The sequence below is a fragment of the Onychostruthus taczanowskii genome, unplaced genomic scaffold, assembly GCF_017590055.1.
Source record: "Onychostruthus taczanowskii isolate IOZ18803 unplaced genomic scaffold, ASM1759005v1 scaffold110, whole genome shotgun sequence".
Taxonomy (NCBI): domain Eukaryota; kingdom Metazoa; phylum Chordata; class Aves; order Passeriformes; family Passeridae; genus Onychostruthus; species Onychostruthus taczanowskii.
This window is the reverse complement of record NW_024497630.1, coordinates 1,206,410-1,228,800: the sequence shown is the minus strand read 5'-3', so window position 1 is coordinate 1,228,800 and position 22,391 is coordinate 1,206,410. Positions and strand designations below refer to the sequence as shown.

The 22,391-nt window shown below is 41.8% G+C and overlaps 1 protein-coding gene across 2 annotated transcripts in view; it reads right to left on the bottom strand.

Annotated features, from left to right (window-relative positions):
- Positions 1–6,687: 6,687 nt before the first annotated feature.
- Positions 6,688–22,391, bottom strand: part of ELAVL1 (ELAV like RNA binding protein 1) — a 29,755-nt gene continuing 14,051 nt past the window's right edge. Inside the window, exons 2-6 of one of the 2 annotated variants that reach the window (XM_041422268.1) lie at positions 19,650–19,753; positions 18,738–18,891; positions 15,531–15,756; positions 9,313–9,426; positions 6,688–8,265 (exon numbers count right to left, since the gene is read on the bottom strand). In XM_041422268.1, coding sequence (XP_041278202.1) covers positions 7,941–8,265; positions 9,313–9,426; positions 15,531–15,756; positions 18,738–18,891; positions 19,650–19,753 — 923 coding nt within the window. In that variant the 3' untranslated portion in view covers positions 6,688–7,940. The remainder of the gene's footprint in view (positions 8,266–9,312; positions 9,427–15,530; positions 15,757–18,737; positions 18,892–19,649; positions 19,754–22,391) is intronic. The other variant, XM_041422279.1, reaches the window with a different exon arrangement.

The following is a 22,391-nucleotide window of genomic DNA, read 5'->3' as shown; positions in this document are numbered from 1 at the left end:
CCTCACATTTTTTCATAGAAGAAAAACATGGAAAATACCATAGTGGTCAAAATGAACATGAGGAAAGTGAACCACATGGGATGAGCTCTGGTAGGAACAAAAAATGGAGAAGGTATTCCAGCTCCATGCAAAGGGAAATCCAGGAAAGGTCTGAATCCTGATGAAGCATTCCTGAATACACCAGATGCTGCACATTCAACAATCCACTGATATAATGGTAGGAACAGAAATTCTCACTACTGCTCTTTACAAATTTAGTTCAACAAATAATTCCATATGGTGAACAGTGCTGAACTGAGAAATTCCCATCACAGAAAAAAAACCTGCAAATCTAAAAACTCCCAAGTTGGGAGAGATCCTGAGCTGAGGCAGCATTGCCACACGCTCCATGACATACTACATAAAACACTATCTATATCTCTTACTTTACATCACTTTTCTCAGTAAGTCTTTAAGAGAAAAATCAGAGGCAATGTCTCAAAGGTACAACAACTAGCCCAGCTCTCAGAGGGATTATTTCTGTGACTAAAGGACAGGAGATACCTGCTGAAAAGCAGCAGGACAGATTTCAGCTTACCTAAACTAAAAGTTTGTTTTGGTAAGGAAAGAACTAAGACTGGAACACAGTCTGTGCACAGCCAGCAGGGTTATATGTGATCCTTCAACCAAAAGGACGTGGTGTCAGAAGCATTTCTGGAAAACACCTCTTCCAGAACCTCCCCCACGGTTTTACCTGGGGTGTCTGTCCTGCCCCAGCCTCACCCAAGGAACCAGGGAGCCTGACCTGCACTGATGGTCCCTTCTCATGGAATCACAGTTGTTAGGTTGGGAAAACCCTCTAAAGCAATCAAGTACAACCATCAAGCTGGCAGCACCACCACCAGCCCATAACCCCCATGCCACAGCCATGTGTTTTTGGAACACTTCCAGGGCTGCTGACTCCCCACTTCCCTGGGCAACCTGTGCCAGTGCCTGACAACCCTGGCACAAGCTGCAGAAAATCTTCATCCAATCTAAACCTCCAATGGGCCAACTTGAGGTGTTTCCCCAGGAGCTCCCTGAAGAAGTTTCACTACACATTTCTGAGTAACAGTATAGCTGGGCTTTGGGTTTGGTTTAATCGGGAAGAAAAATGTAAGATAAAGACAACAATCTTTTTCCTGAAAAATAAAAAGGAAATTAAGCCCCTTCTTTTAATTCCATCTTTCTAACAAGGCCACAAGTTACAAAATCTTTAGAGGAGGAACCTTGATTGGCCTATTCCTGAACACAGTTCAGATTCTTCTGAAAACATGTCAAATTCCAAACTGCACAATAATAATCCAATTCCTGCAGGGAAAAAAGACAAAATATGAACAATTAAGTAAAAGCCTAATTCTATTTTGAAGTACATCACCCTTCAACAGGGCTCAAGTAAAAGCATCCCAAGCATGTTCCAAACAAGTGTTCAACAAGACCAGCCATGAACATGTGGCAAAAGTACAAAAACTCCTTTGCACTATTAACATAGATAATGTCATTTAAGTCTTAACACCAGTGTAAAATATCTATGAGTTGTTTCATTTAATTTTGAAAATCCATGTAGAAAACAATGTTCATAACTCCATCCACAGGATTCTACAAAACTGCTGCTTCATCAACAAATCTTTGAACTGTTTCAATATGAAAACTCCATTTTTTTCAAACTGCTCAAAAATCATTGCAGAGAATTTCCAAGCACTTGAATTGAAGCACAACCAAAGTATGAACTTGGTACATTTTTGCAGATATTTCTAAAATAAGTTAATTTACATAAATCATCTCAAAATAACACAATGGGATTCAACTTCATTTTAGACATTTGGAAAGCAGTGTCATACTTTATTTAAAGTAAACCCATGTAAAAACAAAGTTTAAATGAAAATGGTACCTGAAAAATAAATTATTTGATATAAAACAAATCAATAACTTAAAAACACACTAAATATACAAAATGTGTAACCATATACTGTACAGTATGGAAAGCAATTGATAAAACCTTCTGTCCCACAAACAGATTAATTTATAAACAAAAGGTTACATAAGTTAAAGGAAAGGAAATCAATAAAAATACTAGAAGTACAGTATTATTCAAATTACTCATCAAATAAAGGTTTATCCCAACTTATGTTTCAAATGTCTCAAGTCATTTTCTTCTCAATGACCAAGTGAAAAAGTTCAGCCATACCACTAAAAACTTGCTCAAAAATGTTTAGAAATAAGGAACAACAGTAGGAGAATATTGAGATACTAAAATGTGAACACAAAAGCAATTTTCCAAGGTTTCAGGTGGCAGTTCTACCAGTACTGTTTTCCCATCATTAGCAACAAAAAAGAATTTCAGTGCTGAAAACTCCACTCAACAGAAAAATATTTGTAAACCTTTGTTGTTGTTTCATTGAGAGTGATCTAGAAGGAATCTCCAGAGCTGAATGTCAAACCCACCCATGGGGTGGTGAGTTATGCTTTAGAGATCATAAAGACTTGGACTGGTTTTGAATCATGCAGGATGAGAAAGCAACACTTTGAGTTTGGTTTTGTTGGACTACACGAGACTACTACAAAGAGCAACCACTGAAATGACGCCGTACCTGATCAACCTACGAGCGGACGCTCAGAAATTACCGGTGATTTTCAATCCACTGGTTGTCATGGAGGCACCGCCTCTTCCAAGCGAGAGGGAGGGAATTGAGACCCTTTTTATGAACTCCACATTTTTCTTTTTTTTATATTAGTATGGAGAAACCCAGTAATAATAAATATAATAATCAGAGAAAATAACCACTGTCCTCTTGAGCTCTGGATTTATCCATTCTACTGTGCTGAGCAGCCAACCTTGAGAAGTGCAGAGCTACATTAGAGGAACTTGCCGAAGGCACAAAAAGACTCTCCTGCTTCCAAATAGAGATTAAAATACCTCAGGTGACAAATTCATCTCTTGGAAAATAAAAACAAAATGAGAAAAAGCTAAAACACAAGTGCAGCTCCATTCAGAGAGCTCAAGGGGTTGGTGTTTCTTTATGCTAAAGGTGAATTTGGTCCCTTCCCTCTAAAGCTATTTGTAGATGCCTAAACATAGAAATATAACAATAAGGTGCTTCATCGACAGAGTTACAAAGGACACATTTCTTCATTATGGAAATGAAAAATGTGGTGACCTTCTGACAGAGGCAGCCTCCAGACAAACTGCTCCATGTTTATGTGATTGAACCAGGCTACCAGCATTCACAAGAGCTGTGTGTTAAAAACCTCCCACAAACTCTAACCTTCTGCAGGCAGAGCTATCAGAGGAGGCTACTTTGAATAACAGTTTATCATATGACCTGTATATTGTGTTAGAAAAGTAACCATGGGGACATTCTCCAAGTTTGTTTTTTTAAAGCACATATGTAATGATAAACTATCCAAAAAGGAATTTGAATTATTGCCATTTAAAATGCACTGAAAAAAAAAATCCCTCCTGAAGTATTTCAAGAATTTCTACTTTATTGACCTTACCCAGAACATTAAAGCAACATGGAATTGTAACAAATGTTGAAGGACCTTAAGGACTATTCATTTTCCAAACTCAGCCTTAAAATAATGGATCACCTTCACAGTTAGTTCATCATTTTGGTTTTGACTGCTGGATATTCTTTCTATAAATTATACCAAGTTTTTAAAAAACTTTTTTAAAAAAGATTTTTAACTGCTTTGTATAAATAACATTACTGCAATGTTCAATATCCCTATAAAAATAGGTGTGCTCTGCATGCAAACACCCTTTGGTCATCTGGACAAGGGCAAGTGACCACACACTGACCAACCAGTGTTCACTGCGGTGACAATTTATCCTGCCCAGTGACTTGTCTCTGGATTTTCCATGGTTGTCATACTCACATGATACAGATGTACAAAAACATATCCAAGCAAAAGGAAGGAAAAGCTGTGAGGCCACACACACCACTGTGGTGATGTGACTTCTCCCCTAACCCTAAGAGCTGGATCCTGAAGCCTTTCCTGGCCCCAGAGCTAGAACAGATGCAGGGACTGGCAGAGGAAGGCTCAGGAGGTAACAGTAACTCCACTGGCCAGTCTCTGACAGGAGAGTGGAGCAGCTCAAGTAAACCAAATTTATGATAATGCAGCTTGAAGAATAAAATAAAATAAATCCAACATTTCAGTGCACAGACATCATCTAACAGGGAATCACTGAGAACTGAACACACTGAGCTGCTTGGATTCTGCTCACATCTGAATTTCTGGTGTTGCCATCCCCTCACCTGAAGGATCTACATGTGCCTTTGTCAGCTCACATCAGCCCATACAGAGATTCCTCTTCCATGTTTATGTGTGACTTCCCTATGTGCTAATGGTTAACAGGAGGTTCACAGGTGATGAGGCTCATGGCCAGCATTCTGCACAGGGTGAATTCCATTCATGTGGACATCTGGAAAGCAAATGCAGTGACCCCCCTCAGCATCTATACATAAGACCCTGTGACAGCAGCATGAACAACTGTGTTTTCAGCAGGAACTACACCTGGTCCTTCAGAACCTACACTGGGGGCTGTCCCAAGAGACTCTTAACCTACTCTAAAGGACCCAAAAACACTCCCATCTCAGCTGTTCCTGTAGCACATCTCACAGTACAGACAAAAAAGTTCAGGTCTCCAATATCTGATTATCACATCCTAGTCCAGCAACTCTTACCTCAATGAGACCACTGAATCTCATGAGCAATGTGAGACCTCTGCTTTGAGACAGCCTTCAGATCTACAAAGATCCTGTAAGCACTTACTGATAGAAGCATCACCTGACAGAAACACCCAGCTTCCATCAAATGGATGGATGAAAAAGCAGAGCACTTTTTGAGAATTAAGAGGCCAAAACCTCTCTTGAAACAGGTCTGTTCAAGTGAGAGCTTCAAAGCAATGTGAGGAGGAAACCAGCTGCTCCCACCTTTTGGGCAAAAAAACTCCTGGCAGATGTCTTGTTAGAATTTAGTTTCCACCCCCAGAAGCTTCCTTTTGGTCTTTACTAGTAGGATGCACAAGCATTTTGGTTTAGGACCAAAAGCATCAAGAACATATACACAATTTTTTCTGGACTTCAGCTATTTATGCCAAGATTTTACTGACTGTTAGAATAGCACAGATCATACACTACTTCTGGTATCAGCTCTGGATATTAGCAGGAGTTTTTCCTCTTTTCCTGACTCGAGCAGCAGTGCTTTGTTCATACCAATTGTCTGAAAATTATTACCAGAGCAACTATCAAAGAAAGCTGGAATCAGACCTTTCCTAAAAGAGATTATTGTAGTAGCAGTACAAAACAACCATGTCCTGCATTTCCTTCTCACTTAGCAAAGAATGAAGGATGGAAAAATAGGGAAGCAGTGGAAAAAGAAAGGAACAGTGATGCCAAAAAGCATCCAAGAGAAGAGGGTTTTTCAAAAGTGGCAGCACAGCAATGTGCTGCTGCCATGGCCAGTGTGCTTGGAACCACTACTGATACAGAGTCACGCAGGGGTCACTCGCTGGAAGTCTGAACTCCCGCTAAATATTGTGATGAACAGCAACTCCCATTTTAGTTTAGCAGCAAATTCATCTTAAATGGAATAAAGCAAGAGAGTGACAGGACCTGGGAATGACTACAGCCCACTCCTGTGGAACAGGACAGTGCAGGGTTCAACAATGACGGGACATGTAAGAGAACTTCTCTGTGCTACACAGCCTGAACTTGGGAGAACACCCAGAACGCTTCCCAAGCTCTCCTCGTACGCAGAAAGGAAATAATCATAGACGTGATAAATGGATGGTGATGAACTGGTGGAAGGAAATCTCTGACAGCCAAGAGCACCTTTAGGGGGTGGGAGTGGGCTGGCTGCTGTGTCACAGCCACCATTCCACAGAGCACTGAGCGTCTCTCAAGAGATGGGGAGGGAACAGACTGGCAGGAGAGGCAAGGTTGGGTGCTTTAACAGGAAAAATCCCACCTGCATTCAATGCACATGAGCTCAAATCCAGCAGATGGCTGCTTGCTGGGCCAACGCCTATCTGTAGGGTTTAGATATGTCCTGGGCAGGTCCAGGAACATCAGCAGCTCCCACAGGTCCTCCCTGGAGATGGGCACCAGCTCGTACACATGTGGAGGCTGAGGGAGCCTCAGGCTGTGCAGATCCCATGGCAGGGAGAGGACAAGGAGAGGAAAAACAGCAGCAAGCACAAGGCAAGGTCAGCTGGGGATGGAGTGAGACGAGCAGGCAGCATGGACTGGCTTCTTGAGTTTGAAATGAACTCTGGGGCTGGTAGAGATTCAGGCAAAACAAGGAGACACTGCATTAAACTGCCACAGACCTCATTTCCACACCTGCCCTACCTACATGAACACCAGAGCCAAGTCTCTAGCTGTGCACAGCAGCTCACACACCTGTACAGGCAGGGTCAGCCTTCCCAGTTTCCTACCCAAGCACACCTGAGGGCTACATCAGTCTGTGACACTCATTTCTATGTGACAGATTTATTGTGGTGCTTGTTTCAAAATTCTTTTTCTTCTACTCATCTGTCAAAGCAGCAAATTAAAATTCTCTTAAAGCGGAGCTACAGTTCCTTAAACAGCACTCTGAAAGCTGGACACTTTGTGCAATACTTAGCAAAAAAAAGAACAGAAAATAAAAAACAAAACAAAATTTGAGCAAAACAAAATCAAATTTAATGTTCTTAAATGCAAAAGTAAAAACAAACAAAAAACACAAAAAAGCAAAAGAAAATTAACAGAAACAGAACAACTCAAAGTTTCAAGGCAGTCTGCAGAAAACCTGGGGGATTAATCTTTAAATCTACAAATCAAAGGGGTTTTTTGGTTAATATCTAACTTGCAAGTTGTAAGTACTTTTCTGCTGAGTGTTCAGTAAGTAAAGCTAGTTGTCAAAACAAAATCCTATTAAAATAGAAAAACTAGCACTCATTAGAAGGGATGCGAGAAATACAATGCTCAAATGTTTATATCTGGTTTTTCTTTACAAAATAGAACTGCCAAAGGAATTCCAACTACAATGATCTTGGAAAATGAGTAAGTATCTTGCTGCATTATAATGTACCAGTAAGTAGTGCACCATGCATTAAATATTTGGACAGAAGAGATTCAGTCTGATAAAGTAGCAACATATATTCACACTCGTTTTTTTGGAGTTTCATTTTGACTCTGAAATCTTCCCGGAGTTTCTTTGAAACTCTTTGGTCCATTCCTCTCAAAGTGGGTTTTAAAAGTCACGTTTCTAAAACCTGTGAATTGGACAGCTTGGCCACTGCTCAGTGTGCAACTTACCTCCTCAATGGTGTTAAAGTTAGGCTGGCATGCTACTACTTACAAGACCTTGACTTTAAAAAAGCCTGATCCTCAGCTACACACAGAGTAATGAATATTAATTTATCAAACAATTTACTGTCAACTAAAACATTAGTATTTCTCAACTTTTCTTCCATACTACTAAAACTGAGGGGGAACAAAAGGACAGGGGGAGGGGTATGAAGAACAACATAAAACCAAAGAAAATCAATTAATTCAGCCTGATATTTTTTCAGAAAATTCCAGTTTTTGCAGACAACATTCAATGAAACAAATGTTAGTCTCATAAGTGAAAGCATGCTTCAATTTTACCACCATCCAGAGGGTCTAGTTAATGCAATCTACTTAAGATTTCAGGGGATTTTTAACATGTTTTAAATGAAATAACTTAAAGGAACTTAAAATTGGTCTAACATTGTGGGATTTCAAACATTTGAACATGTCAGTTGCATCCCAGAATATAAAACCTTTTCACTTCTCATTTAGACTAAGACAAACACTTGTGAAAATTGGCGCAAAATGAGTTTTACACTAACAAAAATGTTTCAACTTCTGTCACTCCATTATCTATTCCATACAAAAAGCACGAGCAAGTTATTTGTGGGACTTGTTGGTTTTGAAGGAAACCTGTAAGATTTTGTCCCCCAGGCGGTAGCCATTAAGACTTGCTATGGCCATTGCAGCTTCTTCATAGTTTGTCATGGTCACAAAACCAAAACCTTTGCACTTGTTGGTGTTGAAATCTCGAATAACTTTCACATTGGTAACCGCACCAAAGGGGCCAAACATCTGCCAGAGGATTCCCTCATCAGCATCTTGACCAAGGTTGTAGATGAAGATACACCAGCCAGAAGATGCGTTTCCTGGAACATTTACACCAGAAAGCCCACTCATGTGATCTACACCCATAGGAGAGAACCTAGCAAATAAAAAGCACAATATTTCATGTTCAATTAAGCAAATTAACTTGAATGGGAAGCAACTGAGAATGAATATTTTATACATGGCACATCAAAACCGCCACATAAATGTTTCCCCATTCAAATTGACAATCAATTGACAGCTGCCAGGAAAAAAAAGTTAAGTATTCCAACTGCTTTATCAACAGGGAACTATCCTTAGAAATAGGCAAGGAACAGGCAAGGCTAGATTACGTGACCACCTTCCCAGGGGACCTGGATGGCTGTCTGAACTCAGCCAGGCTGCTCAGAGTGTCCAGGGCATTGCTGCAGAACTGCTTCAGTTCGGGGGCACAGGCAGCACCTCCCCAGAGCCCCAGACACCCTCAGGCATCTCCCACTTCTTTCACAGAAGGAGATTTTTTTTTCACCCCATACTCTTTTTCTTGCCTCTAAAAGAACAAGTTTGGAAACTCTTTAAGTCAAACAGTTTCTTTGGGTTTGCTGGGGCAGGGGATGAGTGTTCTTAGGAGTAGAGATTGTATGTATTAATTTCTTCTTTTGTGAAGCAGAACAAAACCTACTCCCTTTCCACCCAAAGGCAGCAGGTGCAGGCAAACACTCACAACATGAGCAGGCTCAGTGCAGTTTTATTATTCCAGTGTGTATGGATGGTTTTAATAATTTTTCCAGGAAAACTCAGATTTGACTTTACTGGATTTTTAAAATCACCTACCCGTTCTTCCTGAATCCTGCCTCCTTCACAATACCTCAGCAGGATTCATGCATAACAAAAAGCAAAAATCTTCTCCTTTTTATGTCTTGTTTTGTATTAATTTCTTTTCCCTATAACCCACATTTTTATTCCCCTTTACTCTATTTCTGGCCTACACTCCAGAAATTCAAAGCTTTTGAATATTTTAGTGCAATATTAGGGTTGCACAGCTAAGCACTCAAAGGCCAGGAAATGTGAAAGTTAAGGTCAAAAACTCACTTTGAACCCTTGTGCTTATTTATTATTTAAAAATATGAGGTCATGTGATCATAGAAATATAATGATACTATACCAGGGGTTCCCAAATTGAGGTGTACCACTGGTGATTTGCAAACCCCTTAAAAGCGGTACACGAGCTGCTCTCTGCCAAGAGCAGGGCGGTGGCAGATCCTGATTCTCTGCTGACCTGGAGGAAACAGGGAAGGGATGTCTGGGCAGTGAATGCTGCAGTAAGTGCCAAATGCTTCCCCTCTGACTCTTTCTTGCCCTGCATCAAGGAGCTGCTGCTGCCCTTCTTGAGGAGGGAGGGCTCAAGGAGTACAGGGAGGGAGGGGAGCAGAGGGATGGCAGTGCACACTCACACACACACTGTGCACTCACACACGAGAACCACTCACTGCCCATCTCCCCCAGGCTCTCTGGTGCTCAGAGCTCCCTGCCTTGGACACCTGAGCTCCTGGACTCTTCTGTCCCCAGAGCAAGTGACACTCCATCCCTCCCTCGCTGCTGCTCTGCAGCCCAGGGGTCCCGGAGCACAGTGGGACACTCCTGAGCTGCAGCAACTCACTGACAGCCAGCCCCAAGAAAAAACAAGTCTGGGAAGCCTTGTACTACAGCCAAACTGAAAAAGCAGTTAGAAGTACCACAAGGTGAATGAGACATACCAACCCGTATGATCTGATGAAGAGGTGACACATCTGGTATTTCTTTTGGCTTTGTATATAAATGTTCCTGTGCTTGCATGCTTGATACACTTACTTGTTCTGACAGACACCTTCAGTTCTGTAGCTTCTTTCCAAGTGAGTAATAATCTGGTAGGATGAATTTATCTTAATATCTGTCAAGTTTCCATCTCAACAGATCACCAGTCCTGAATCCCTTCTCAAACCACTGAGCTCAGAATTGCCTGACGTTGGTTCCAGCAGTCAGTATAGCTCTGCCCTGCCTGCTCCAAAGGCTCAGGCTCTGCCCAGGAGCCCAGTAACACCACATCAAGGACTGCAATCAGTTGTAGGAGAGCAACTGGTGTTAAATGCAAGAAAACAACAAATCTAAATGCTTGTAACAGACAATTTAAAATAGCAAGTGTGTCTGCTTTTTGCATACACTTATCTTCAAACAGATTGTCCTCTCTTCCTGCCCTGACTCACAAAAATGTTACAGGTTTATTAAAATACTCAAACCAAACAAAACAGGGTAAAACCAAACAAGTGCCCTAAAATCTTAGAAAAGTAATTAAAAAAAAAAACAAAAAAAAAACAAAACCAAAAACCCTACAGTAAATACTATTCAGCTAATCTGATGAATGCCTGTTCTCACTCTGCACAAGAGGAACCCCAGATCTCTCACTCAGCTCAGGGTAACAGCCTGCATGAGCAGGGCCGGAGCAGCTGACACACAGCTCTCTGTCCTACCAGGACAGATTTTTGTGGCCATGCCAATTTAAGATGACCTTTAGAAAGTTACACTTATTAAGGATGTTTAAAAGACCGTCCTACTACAGCAAACACAAATGCCAACAGAGACTCAGGATGTTTCAGAGAAAGTGGTTTTAAAATTCCTTTAATATTGTAATTTGAAGTATTTCAGTCTTAGCACACTTACAGCTGGTGTCCTCATTTCTGTTGAAATTATTTTTATACTGTCTCCTCCACATTGCTTTTTCAGCCCTCCCAAAGAGTCTGTAGCCAGTGTTATTTGTGGATGGTTCTTTCAAGCCATGCTAACCTAATACACCAACATCTTGGGGCATTAGGTATCAACAACAGTGTATTTTCCATCATAACTCTTTTTTACTTTATAAGCTTCTTGTTTCTATAAATGACCTTTTGCTCCCTCTGCAATTAACAGACTGCTTCATTTAACAGATCCTGAGATTAGTTTAACTCACTGGAGGATGTAATCTCAGAAATTACATTCCTGAATGAAAGCAGTTTCTTTTTAGGTCTATGCAAGTCCTATAAATTTTTTTCATAGAACCATAGAAACTCCTGAGCTGGAAGGGACCCTCAGGGATGCTCAGCCCAGCCCCTGTCCCTGCCCAGCCACCCCAACAAGCCCACCCTGAGCACCCCTGGCAGCGCTGCCCAAATGCTCCTGCAACTCTGGCAGCCTTGGGGCTGGGACCATTCCCTGGGCAGTGCCAGGGGTAAGAGCCTTTCCCTAATATCCAACCTAAACCTCCCCTAACATAGCTTTGTGCTGGTTTTGCTGAACTCTTCTGCCTGCACTCTGAGGACAGTTCCATACAGCACCACAGGTGGGATGCCAATAACCAGGAACATCAGTTTTAATCCCAGCTTGTGTTGCCATTGCACTTGAGCTTGGCAGCTTTCTATTTTTTAATAGTTCCACAAAGAGCGGGAGCTCAGCTACACTGACAATGTCCTTCTGACAAGCAACTTCTTCTGCTGTCTTTCTTAGAGACAGAAAAGATCTGCTGTGGGCAACACAAATCTTGTTAAGAACTCAGTGACACGAGCTCTAAGCCTGAAAAAATCAGGGTATGGGTCAAACAACCACGTAAGGAAGAATAGAAGCAACTGGAGTTTTACTCCCATATTCTTCCAGAACTTTGATGAAATACTACACTGGGTGAAATGGTTTCTACTCAATAAATGAAATGGTTTCTACTCACCTTGCACCCAAATTACAAATTGGTCTAAAAACTGAAAATGCAAACCATTTCACTGGAGTGAAACCAAGCAGGTGTACAGGAGCTGTTTGAGCAACTGTATCACTGACAGGATTAAACAGCCTTCTTGCATTTCCCCTTGGATCAAAGAACTATCAGAAATGGCTCCCCTTCAGGCATTCAGGGCAGAACTCATGGGCTGATACTGGGAGAGTTATGCTCATTACAGGAACTGGCTCCAACCCTGAATAAGTCTGAAAGCTTGGCGTTTGCCAACTGAGCTGACAATAACTGAGGTTTGAAAGAATGTTGCTCTAGTATAAAGCCCTGGTGAGCTGAAAAAGCACAGGACTTACAGGGACTTACAGCCTCCTCATGCTTCAGGAGCTAAACCCCTCCATTTCATCACAGTTCAGCACCTGGAGATCTGCTATTTTCTTTAAGTAAACAAATCTTACACTCTAAAGAAATCCCTGCCCCAGATGTTTTATCTGTCCTCCAGACACAACCCCATGCTGTGGCATCATTCCCTCTGGATGGAAGCAGAGAGCCTGGGTCTTTGAATTAGTCCAGGAATCCAGCGGGACACAGCACTAAGACCAGTTCCTGATGTGAGCCACGAACACCACAGGAACTCAAAGGATTAAAAGAACATTAAACAAAGGGTTGGAAAAATATCTGTAGGAAATTAATAATTACAAATTAGATACTAAAGGCTTAATCCTGGATTTACAGGGATTCTGATAAAACGAGATGAAATGTAATCAAAATATCAGGTTACGTATTCAACCTCTGTGGAGCAGAGATCACAACTTTAATTTATACTGACTGCGGGCTCTGTGGAAGCTGCTTATCCATTCATCATGTCTTGTTCACTACCAAAACAAACAAGACTCAGCCCAAACTCAGGTTCCTGAGCTTAACCACAGCATGAGTAATCACAACTCCTTCAGTTCAGCATCCTTCAAGGAAGACAGACTCACTAGAAGAACTTGCAGCTAACACTAAAAAATACGAAGGGTTGTGGGACAGACTTGATGATGTTGGAGGTCTTTTCCAACTTACTAATTCCATGACCCCATGGTGTAAGCGTTGTGCATACGTGTACAGACGTGCCTGCACGAGTGACTGAGGGAAGGAAGCTTTGTAGTAAGTGTTGGAGCTCTCACAAGTCTGTGACAAGGTACAGATGAAATGCTTGTGTCTGCAAGTCAGCTGGGGGCTCTTGTGTCCACAGTGTCTTCCTGAAAGCACAGCCTTACTTCAACTGCTCTACTCCCACCTCTGCCAGGCTGTGGGACCCCAAAATCTTCAGCTCTTTCCCCACCAGCAGGGTCTGCCCCCGAGAGCAGCAGCCAGCCAACGTGTGCTGACAAACAAGCACTGGGCACAGACATCCAGCAGGACACAGCTCCCAGAGCAGCAGGAATGGAACAGAGACAGAACATTTTCTTCCTCTTAACCCCCACTATGACACCCCAAGCTACACAAACACTGTGTGAGTCTGCCCCATCCCTGAAAGTGTCCCAGGCCAGGTTGCACAGCACTTGGAACACCCTGGGGTAGTGGAAGGTGTCCCTGCCCATGGCAGCGGAGAGACAAGATGAACTTTAAGGTCCCTTCCAACCCAAACCAGTCTGTGGTTCTATGAAATCCACACAATTGCCATTAATGCTGCTCTAAATAGTACATTAAGAGGATAATGAACAAACTGGTTATTAAAATTTAGTTTCACCAGCAACTCTTAATATAAATACATAAATAATTTTCATTGTTCCTGAGTGATCATTACAAGATTGAATTAAAAGTATTTGGTCTCTTAACTATGGATGTGAATATTATTTGCACTCCTTATTCTGAAGATGCATTTTGATCCTGGCATAAATTTTAGGGGGAAGAATGATGATGAAAATGTACAAGTAAATTAAGAACATTAAGAATGAAAAAGATTTGACTAGGATCCGGACACACTGAAGGCCTGGCTGAGACAAAGGGCAGATGTGTTAATTTTTTAATAATTCACCTAAATGCAAACAATGCAGAATTTCATTCCTCGGTGTGGCTCAGGAGGTTTGGTGTGGAGCCTGGGGGACTGCTTCAGGGAAAGGAGGAGCTGCCTGAGCTGACTTCCCTGAGCTGAAGAGAACTGGAGAACAACCGAGGCTGGCAGGGACCTCTGGAGATCCTCTAATAAAGCCCCTGCTCAAAGCAAGGCACCTGGAGCAGGCTGCTCAGGCTCATGCTGTCACCAAAACTCACCAAAATCCGGTCAAATACAACTCCTTAACACCAATGTAGCATTCAGAAGGGCATTCATTATTCATGACAGGCCTGGTTGCACAGGGGACAACTCCACCTTGTGTGCACGTGATCTTCTATAAGCGTGTTGCTTATATACAGTCACCAGGTGCATGTTTTGCTCATTACCATAAAGCTCTCCCCAGTTTCCCAGGTTCAGTCCTTGTTTTGGCTGTAGCTGCATTCCTAAGCCAGATGTCTTCCCCTTATCTTTCAACCATCCTTGCTGAGAAAGCAGATCCTGCGTACCCTGTTTCCTGCTAAAACTACACAGGCACAGTAGAAATTAGATAATCCCTTTTGGTATCAATTCTAGCCAGGTTTCAGCATCTCCAAGGACAGAAACGTCACTGTCTCCTTGGGCAAACCGTTCAACCACTCTCAGTATAAAATCACAACTGACTACAAAGTACAAATTTTCTCTGGAGACCCATTACACAGAGCTCTGCCCAACATGCTGAGGTACAGCACTGTGGACAGGAGACAGCAACACTGGAACAGCAGCACAGCTAAAAGGTGGCTGAGATTTTAGTCCAATTTTACTGAGCTCATTGGATCCCTCACAGTAGAACATAAAAAAAAGAGTAAATTCTCAACAAGGAACCACCACTCTCAGAAACATGTATCATCTCAAAGCCTATTGCTTCTCTGCAAGACAGTCAATACACTGCATTTTCCAGAGTATCCTCCAACCATCAGCTTCCTCCACGAACACCCAAGGCACTTCCAATTCAAGCAATTCATATTCAAAGCAACCAAAGCAGTTTTCTATGACAAAGCCCAGTGTCTTCTATAGCCCTGGCAGCAGACAGGAAGCTGCAACTGCTCAATATTCTCATCAGTAAACTCTTGAGGCCTCGAGGGAAGGCAGAACCCTGCACAGGTTGCAATGCAGACAGGAATCCCACAGAACCTCCTTGTCAGAAATAAGGTTTTCCTTTCTTATTGTAACACCTCCCTGCTGGAACCAACCATTCAGAGCTTTAATTAAGTTGCCAAATTCTGTGTTCAGATATATAAACCACAGAATGGGGATCTGTTGAGACAGACACCTACCAACACCCACCTGGAACCTGCTGCTGCTGTCCCCTCACTGTAACGCAGTAGTGGAAACAGACACCAGAGTGCAGGTACCTTTACATACTAACTTCAATATAAATTTTACAAATAAGATTTTTCTTTAATCACATTTTAATGCAACAGTTTCTTTACATAACACTGAGGACAGATGGTGCACTATGTATTCATTCACACATGCTGCAGTGAAGGTGTCACTGCCCAGCTGCGGGGGCACAGCTCCCCACACAACCACGGGAACAGGAGCACAGCCTTAAATGCATTTATTCTTCCTAACCTACCTGAATCTCTGTGCCTGGTGATGCACTGGCCCTCCAAACCGTCTAGCTGGTGAATGACACAGCTGCGACAACAGTGCCACATTTTTGTTCTGGTTAGGGTTGGCTGCAAACTTCACTGTAATGGGCTCGGAGGAACCTGGGGGTTTGTGACCATTGAAATTTGTAATTGCCTCTTCTGCTTCTGACCTTTTGTCAAACCGGATAAATGCGACCCCTCTGGACAAACCTTGTAACCAAACCAATAAAAAAAACAAACAAACAAAAAAAAAAAAAATTGAAGTTCAGGATAAACTCAAAATAACTTTGAAAACAAAACCCAAAAAAGTTCAGTATTTCTATGGTCACAGCTTTCAAGTTTTCTACATTTATATTTCTTCAGCAGCTGGAGGATAAATTACAAAATTATGAAACCGAAGACAAATTAGCACACTCATTTCAGCTATAACAACCACAGTGACTAAATACTTAAAAAATATGTGGTAGAATTCCATTATATTCATCACCAACTGACATTTCCATTCACAAAAAAACTCCTCAACATTTTAAATTAAGTTTTAAAAAAATAAATAATTAACTCCAGATGGTTAAAAACAAACCCAAACCCATTAGTTCCAATTACTTTATCACTAAAGAGCACCCACAAACACAGAATTTATACATTTTTGCAAATGTTTTCATTTTTCCATGCTAGAAACACACTCAAGTTCAGAGATGAGGGAACAAATGTCTTGACTATAATAAAGGACTTCCATCTTTTTTAATGGAGATATTAGAATTTCACCTGCACCACATAGGCTATTTACAGCTGGCACATAGATTATTTTTATTCATAAAATCAATGAAAAATTAACTCTTGGTACCAAACCAATATCAAAGCTGTTAAAATGTTGTGTATTTTCTTCCTAGTCTAATAGTTTTCAAAAGCCCCTGGATGCTGTTTCCTTCTGACTGAGGTACACGTTATGCCTTGTGAGCTCTCCTCTCCACCCCTTGCTCCTCATCTGTGACTTGACCTTAGGCTGAAAACACAGTTTATCACAGTGAAGCTAAAAGGGCACATTTGTTTAAATAGCACTCCAGTGGAGGTACTGCGGCCAGAACAAATGCAAACATTAGCTCTATTTCAGAAAGGGATGCATCAGATACTTTGTTTTCTTCACATCCACCCAGGACCACCTTCAAAGCCAGATACAGAAGTTAAGCTTATCATAAACCACAAAATCATAAACTGTTGTTGGTAACAGTTGAGGATCATTTTCTGTTTCACAGAAGTAAATGTAACACATCAAGACCTGGGCCTGAAGCAAACAAGGTGTGATTGCACTTTGATAAACAACAACACATGGGCTCACCAGAGAGAGCTGACAGCACTGTATGCTCAGGTACCACTGAGATCAGCCTCCCTGCAGGGCAAGGGTACGGCCCAGCATCACTGGGAGCTCAGCAAGGCCTATCCTAGAGCTCAGCTTACTGTGACTCCTCCACTTTCATGCTGCTCATCCTAGTGCTTCTCAAAGCATTCATTTAAAACTTAAATATTTTAGAAAGTGTATTTTTAAACAGAATAATTTTCAAAAGCTGGAGTACCAACTCTCTGAGAAGGTACAGCTAAGTACAAATTAAAACGTGTCTTAAGTGGGAGCACATCAAGATATGAAAGACAGGCTTAAAGCCACGGCATAGCCACATTCCTGGTGGGATGGCAAGCCCAGGCTCTGTAGGCATTAACTGTGAGATGTAACAGAACCCACTCTTCAGCCAATGCATTATTAAGGCTATGGGAAAGCAGGTGCTGTGTTCTGAGCTGAATTACACAGCATCAGGCCTCAGCACACTCATGAAAACTATATTATTCTTGGGGAGATTTTATTTGTATGACTTCTGTCATCTCATTTTACAGCTCTGTCAAATCCAGATGCTCTCCAGACCCCAGGGACTGCCAGAGAGGTATGACTAGTTTTGAGACGTGCAGTTACTAAGTTTGCTGTGCTCCACAAGTCTTTTTCTTGCTTCTCATTACAGCTGTGTCCTACATAACCAGCTCCAGGGCCATGCAGGTATCAGAGTTGGGCAAAGCAAATAACATTCTCCAGTCAGGATGGGATTTTCCTCACTCAACCATGGAGTGTCTGACATGTCAGTCTCCAGATCTCACCAAGTCAGCTCAGTTTTCTCTCAGCCTGCACTCAGACTGAGCCCACCAGGAGCTGCCAGTGGCCCACTCTGAACTACAGCAGATTCCTCACAGAGCAGAAAAGCTTCTTCTGAACTCATGTGTATAAATGCACATCCCAGTTACAAATGTTAAATGTGCAATTGCTAGAATTAGATTGTCTTCTATTCCAATACACCAGATGTATAATCAATGAAAAAGTGTATTTGTAAACAAAAGCTCTCTCCAGATTAATACGTGACATATGGGCTACCAGTAAAACACAGAACAGCTGGGTGACAGTGTAAGCCAGACAGTTATACTGTCTGAAATAATGGGGTAAGAACTTTAAACTTCTGACACTAACAGTCAGAACTGCCACCACAAAGAAAACCTTAACTTTGGTCTCCCCTGAGCCAAGTGCCTAACTAGGTAACTTCACCCCTCTTTTTTTTTTCTTTTTTAATACACAAAATGCATTAGAACTCTCAGGGCAGTACTAAGTGTATGAAATTAATTCCTTTGCTTAGCAGTAACCACAGAAGCCTGTAAGACATCTCACATGGTTTAAAATATGAGAAAATTGAGTGAGTTCCAGGCTGGTACAAAAGACAAAACACATTTTTGTTTTGCTTTAAATCTGTAACTATGGCCTGGAATTGACCAGTGGATAAGAGCTGCATGTGTGTAAACTCAAGGTAAGGTCAGCACTCCAGGTTACACACATGGCCCAGAAACACAGTGCACTGCAGTGCCAGCAAGTGTCAGAGCAAGAAACTAGATTTGGCAAATTAGCAGCTGATAAAAATGACAATAATCCTATTTTAATATGGTCTGAGGTTTGGGCTGTAAGCTGGAAAAGGCAGTGTGAGTCATTCTGTGTTTAAAAAAGAAATCACTGAACATGGATATCCTGTTAAAATTCTATCACTGGCTGACAGCAGATGTCATGATTAGCTTGTCCAAGTCTAATTTACAGAAGTTTAGGTACTGCCAGTCTCAGAAAACACCAAACACATGCTGTACATTCCAGTTTTCCACAGCCCAGAACTCACCTGTGGTTTGATCCACGAGCACACGTGAGTTGATGATGCGCCCAAAACGGGAGAACATATCTTCTACATCCTTCTGTGTCATTGACCGGGGCAGGCCGCTGATATATAAATTAGCATCCTTGATAACTTCAGAGCTTGGGCGGGCATAGGAAACCTTTAAAAGAAATGAAAACACATGTTCAGAGTATTAACAGGGAAGATCCATTTATTGCCATGAGTCAATTTAATTAACTCCTCCATTACCAACACATGCATTTTTACTGCAGTTCAAAAAAATGGGACCAAGAGAGAATAGGGGAAAATCAACCAAACAGGAGAATGGCCTTATGTAGGGACATGCCCTTTCTTTTTGGGCTAACCCAAGAGATAACAACTATATTAGCATTGCTGTAAGGAGACAGCAACAGACCAACACCAATGCCCCCAGCAAACACTTTTGCCAACGAAGAATCCCAAGTTCTGACTCAGCCACTGGACCTGAGCTTACATCAGGAACTTGTCCTGCCAGTACATTTTCTAAAGCTTCGTAAAAGGATGGCACAAGTAGAGTGCAGTTTTCTGTCCTAATTTCTGGTAGTGGAGAAAGCTGCATAGATCACCTCAGCAGGAGCAAATCCTACACATAGAGCACAGGCTGTTCTTTTGGATAAAGAAAGGAGTGCACGTGTACTAACAAGATTTACAAAAAATATTATGAAGCATCCAAGTTGTGCACGTCTTAAACGCCTGGCAACCATCTATAATGGTCCCTCTGCTGCTGTAAAAATGGTGGGAATATGAAGAAAGGGAACCTTCAAATACTAAGCTGTTTCAAAACACTTCACTACTCTCCTCCCAGATTCATGGGAGCACACAAACTTTACCACCAGAATGAAGTTTATTACAATGCTGTTTTCACTGAAGAGCTCCTACCTTGATAGTTTTTGACTGAAGTCTGAGGCCATTCAGCGTGTTTATTGCTCTTTCAGCATCTTTTGCAGTTACGTAGTTCACAAAGCCGTAGCCTAAGCTGTGTCCTGAAGGGAAGAACATTTTTTAAAATTAATCCTCACAAAAGTATGTTATTGCTACTAAACTGAAAGGAAATGCAAACAAGAAGTGAACTTCACATACACAATCCACACAGCAAATATTTCAGTAAGCCAAGGAGGTTTCCAAGGCTGGCACACATCATGAGTAACTCAGAGGTCTTCTACTTCCACTCTGGACATCCCTCTGCCTTCACGGACAGCAGGCATTGCACAGAGCCCCCCTTAACAGTCAGAAATTTAGGGCTAAAACACAAACTCTGACCAGTCTTGCAAACTTCATGGGTGGGGAACAAAGGCAATGACTTAACTAAGTTCATCAGTACAAAGCCTTGTGGATAGAGAGCAGAAAGTGATAAAATGTCAATGGATGAACTGTAAGGTTTGAAATGAAGACCCTCATGATTTCTTTGGCTATTCCCACCTCCACCCCGGGGACAAGAAGGAAAAAGAAGTTTCCAATCCTCCATTAATACAGCTAACAAGCAGCCAGTTTTCCAAACACAGCATCATAGTGAAGAGTGAAAAATTCTCTTTAAGGCAGACAATTCATGTACTGTTACCTTATTTAAGTTTACTCTGAAAGGAATAATTTTATATTAATAATAAAAATCATTAAAATATTTAAAGAAAAGGATATTTATTTGGATACTTATGTGCTCTGCTTCTATCTCCAACCTCCACAATTGCTACTATCAATTACTACATTACATATTAAGATCATTTTGGGTTGCAATTTCCCAACCATTACAGGTTCTTAGTAGTGTAGGTCTAAAAATAACTAAAATGCTTTCAAGACTGTCTCAGAGCAATAAGAAAGCTGCAATTCAGCCCTAGACACACCTCTTTCAGCCAACTTCTCCTTGTCTCTGCCAGATCTGTGGGATTTTCTAAAGAAAATTGTAAGCATGCATAGGAAAATGTGCTATTTTCCTCTAACAATATACTACTTTTAAGTTATTACGTTCTATTGTTAGGCTTAAGGACATTAGAAGACAAAGCTAATTGTTATGGTAAGGAATTCTGTGGTGAAATAGCCCTTTTTAATCACACTGCTTGGCTCTGCAATGGCCTTAGCTGACAAGGAAATTTCCTTATGCTTTCCTGACATTTCAGAAGACCAAATACAGACACAGGAGTCCAATGATGATATCGTGGCACAAATGTCAGAGGAAATGAAGAAAAGGGCTGTAAGAGAACTGCAGATTAACTTCAGATACAGAAAAAAGGATGCCCAGTCTGCTGAGACATCAAGATTGCAAGTGTAAAATCCACAAGGGAATGGAAGGATGCCCCAAATAACCCTCAGTGTTTTCATGCCAACAGACTGACTGCAGAGCTGCACCAGCTCCTGGCACAGCCTCTGCCTTTGGCTGCTTCCTTGTGAAACCTAATCCAGCAGCAACTCAGCTGAACCCTGACAATGTCAGGGCCTGCTGCCTAATGCACCCTTTGTATAAACACTCACAGGTAATTTCTGCCGTCTGCTAAAACTCTTAGAGAAGCCAGATCCCCTGCGTTCAAGCCTTGCACAGAAACAACATCCTGTTCCCTTAGAGACCTGGTGTTAAAGCAGCTCCAAACCAGCCTCTCGTGACACCAGACACAGAACACATCTAACAGCAAACTGCTCTGTGCCAGCAAGTAGGATTTAACTCCATCCTCTGGAGACCTACAGACAACATCTGCAGAATTCTGACCAATGTTTCCAACATGTACCCACAGCATGGTTTTTGTGATTCCTTTATGACATTCCTTTTGTTTTATTAGTCAAAGATGATCAGTCATTGAGATCAAATATGGTTGGTTTCCACCCACTCACCTACTGAGATTATTTACCTGTGATTAAGTAAATGAGTAACTGAACAACTAGAAAAATGTTGAGCACCTGAACCCTACCTTATTTCTTTTATTTTTCCTACCTTATTTCAGATAAAGAAAACAAAAGTAAGCTTAAGAGGGAAAAAAATACCAGGTGGACAGTTGGCAATGACTTTTGCAAGGATGGGAAGCATCCAACATCTCTCATAGGTCCAGCCCTGCTCTGAAGGCTCAGTGCAACAGCTGCTTCATAGATATTTTCAGTCTGTCCCAAAAGTCACATAAACATGAATATTCCAGCAAACTACCGAACAGAACCAGGTTCTAATAAAAATTATGGAAATGGGCCCTTAAAGACCAGGGAAACATACCCCAAACAAGACTAATCCCTCCAAGTGTGACCCACAGTGAGCCCTGCAGGACTCTCACTTCCTCCATGGATGCTGCACTGGGGAGGACTGGGGAACTATTTTCCTGACAGGTGAAGAAGAGCAGGATTCCACTTATAAATTTATTAGGTTGTCTTCAGTACACTGAGTATCCTTCCCTTGCAACAAATTCCCAGAGAACACAGCAGGCATAGGATTGGTTTGAAAGGAACTTAGACACAATTTCATTCCACTCCCTGCCATGGCAGGGACACCTCCCACTGTCCCAGGTCACTCCCAGCCCTGTCCAGCCTGGCCTTGGGCACTGCCAGGGATCCAGGGGCAGCCACAGCTGCTCTGGGCACCCTGTGCCAGGGCCTGCCCACCCTGCCAGGGAACAATTCCTGCCCAAGATCCCATCCAGCCCTGCCCTCTGG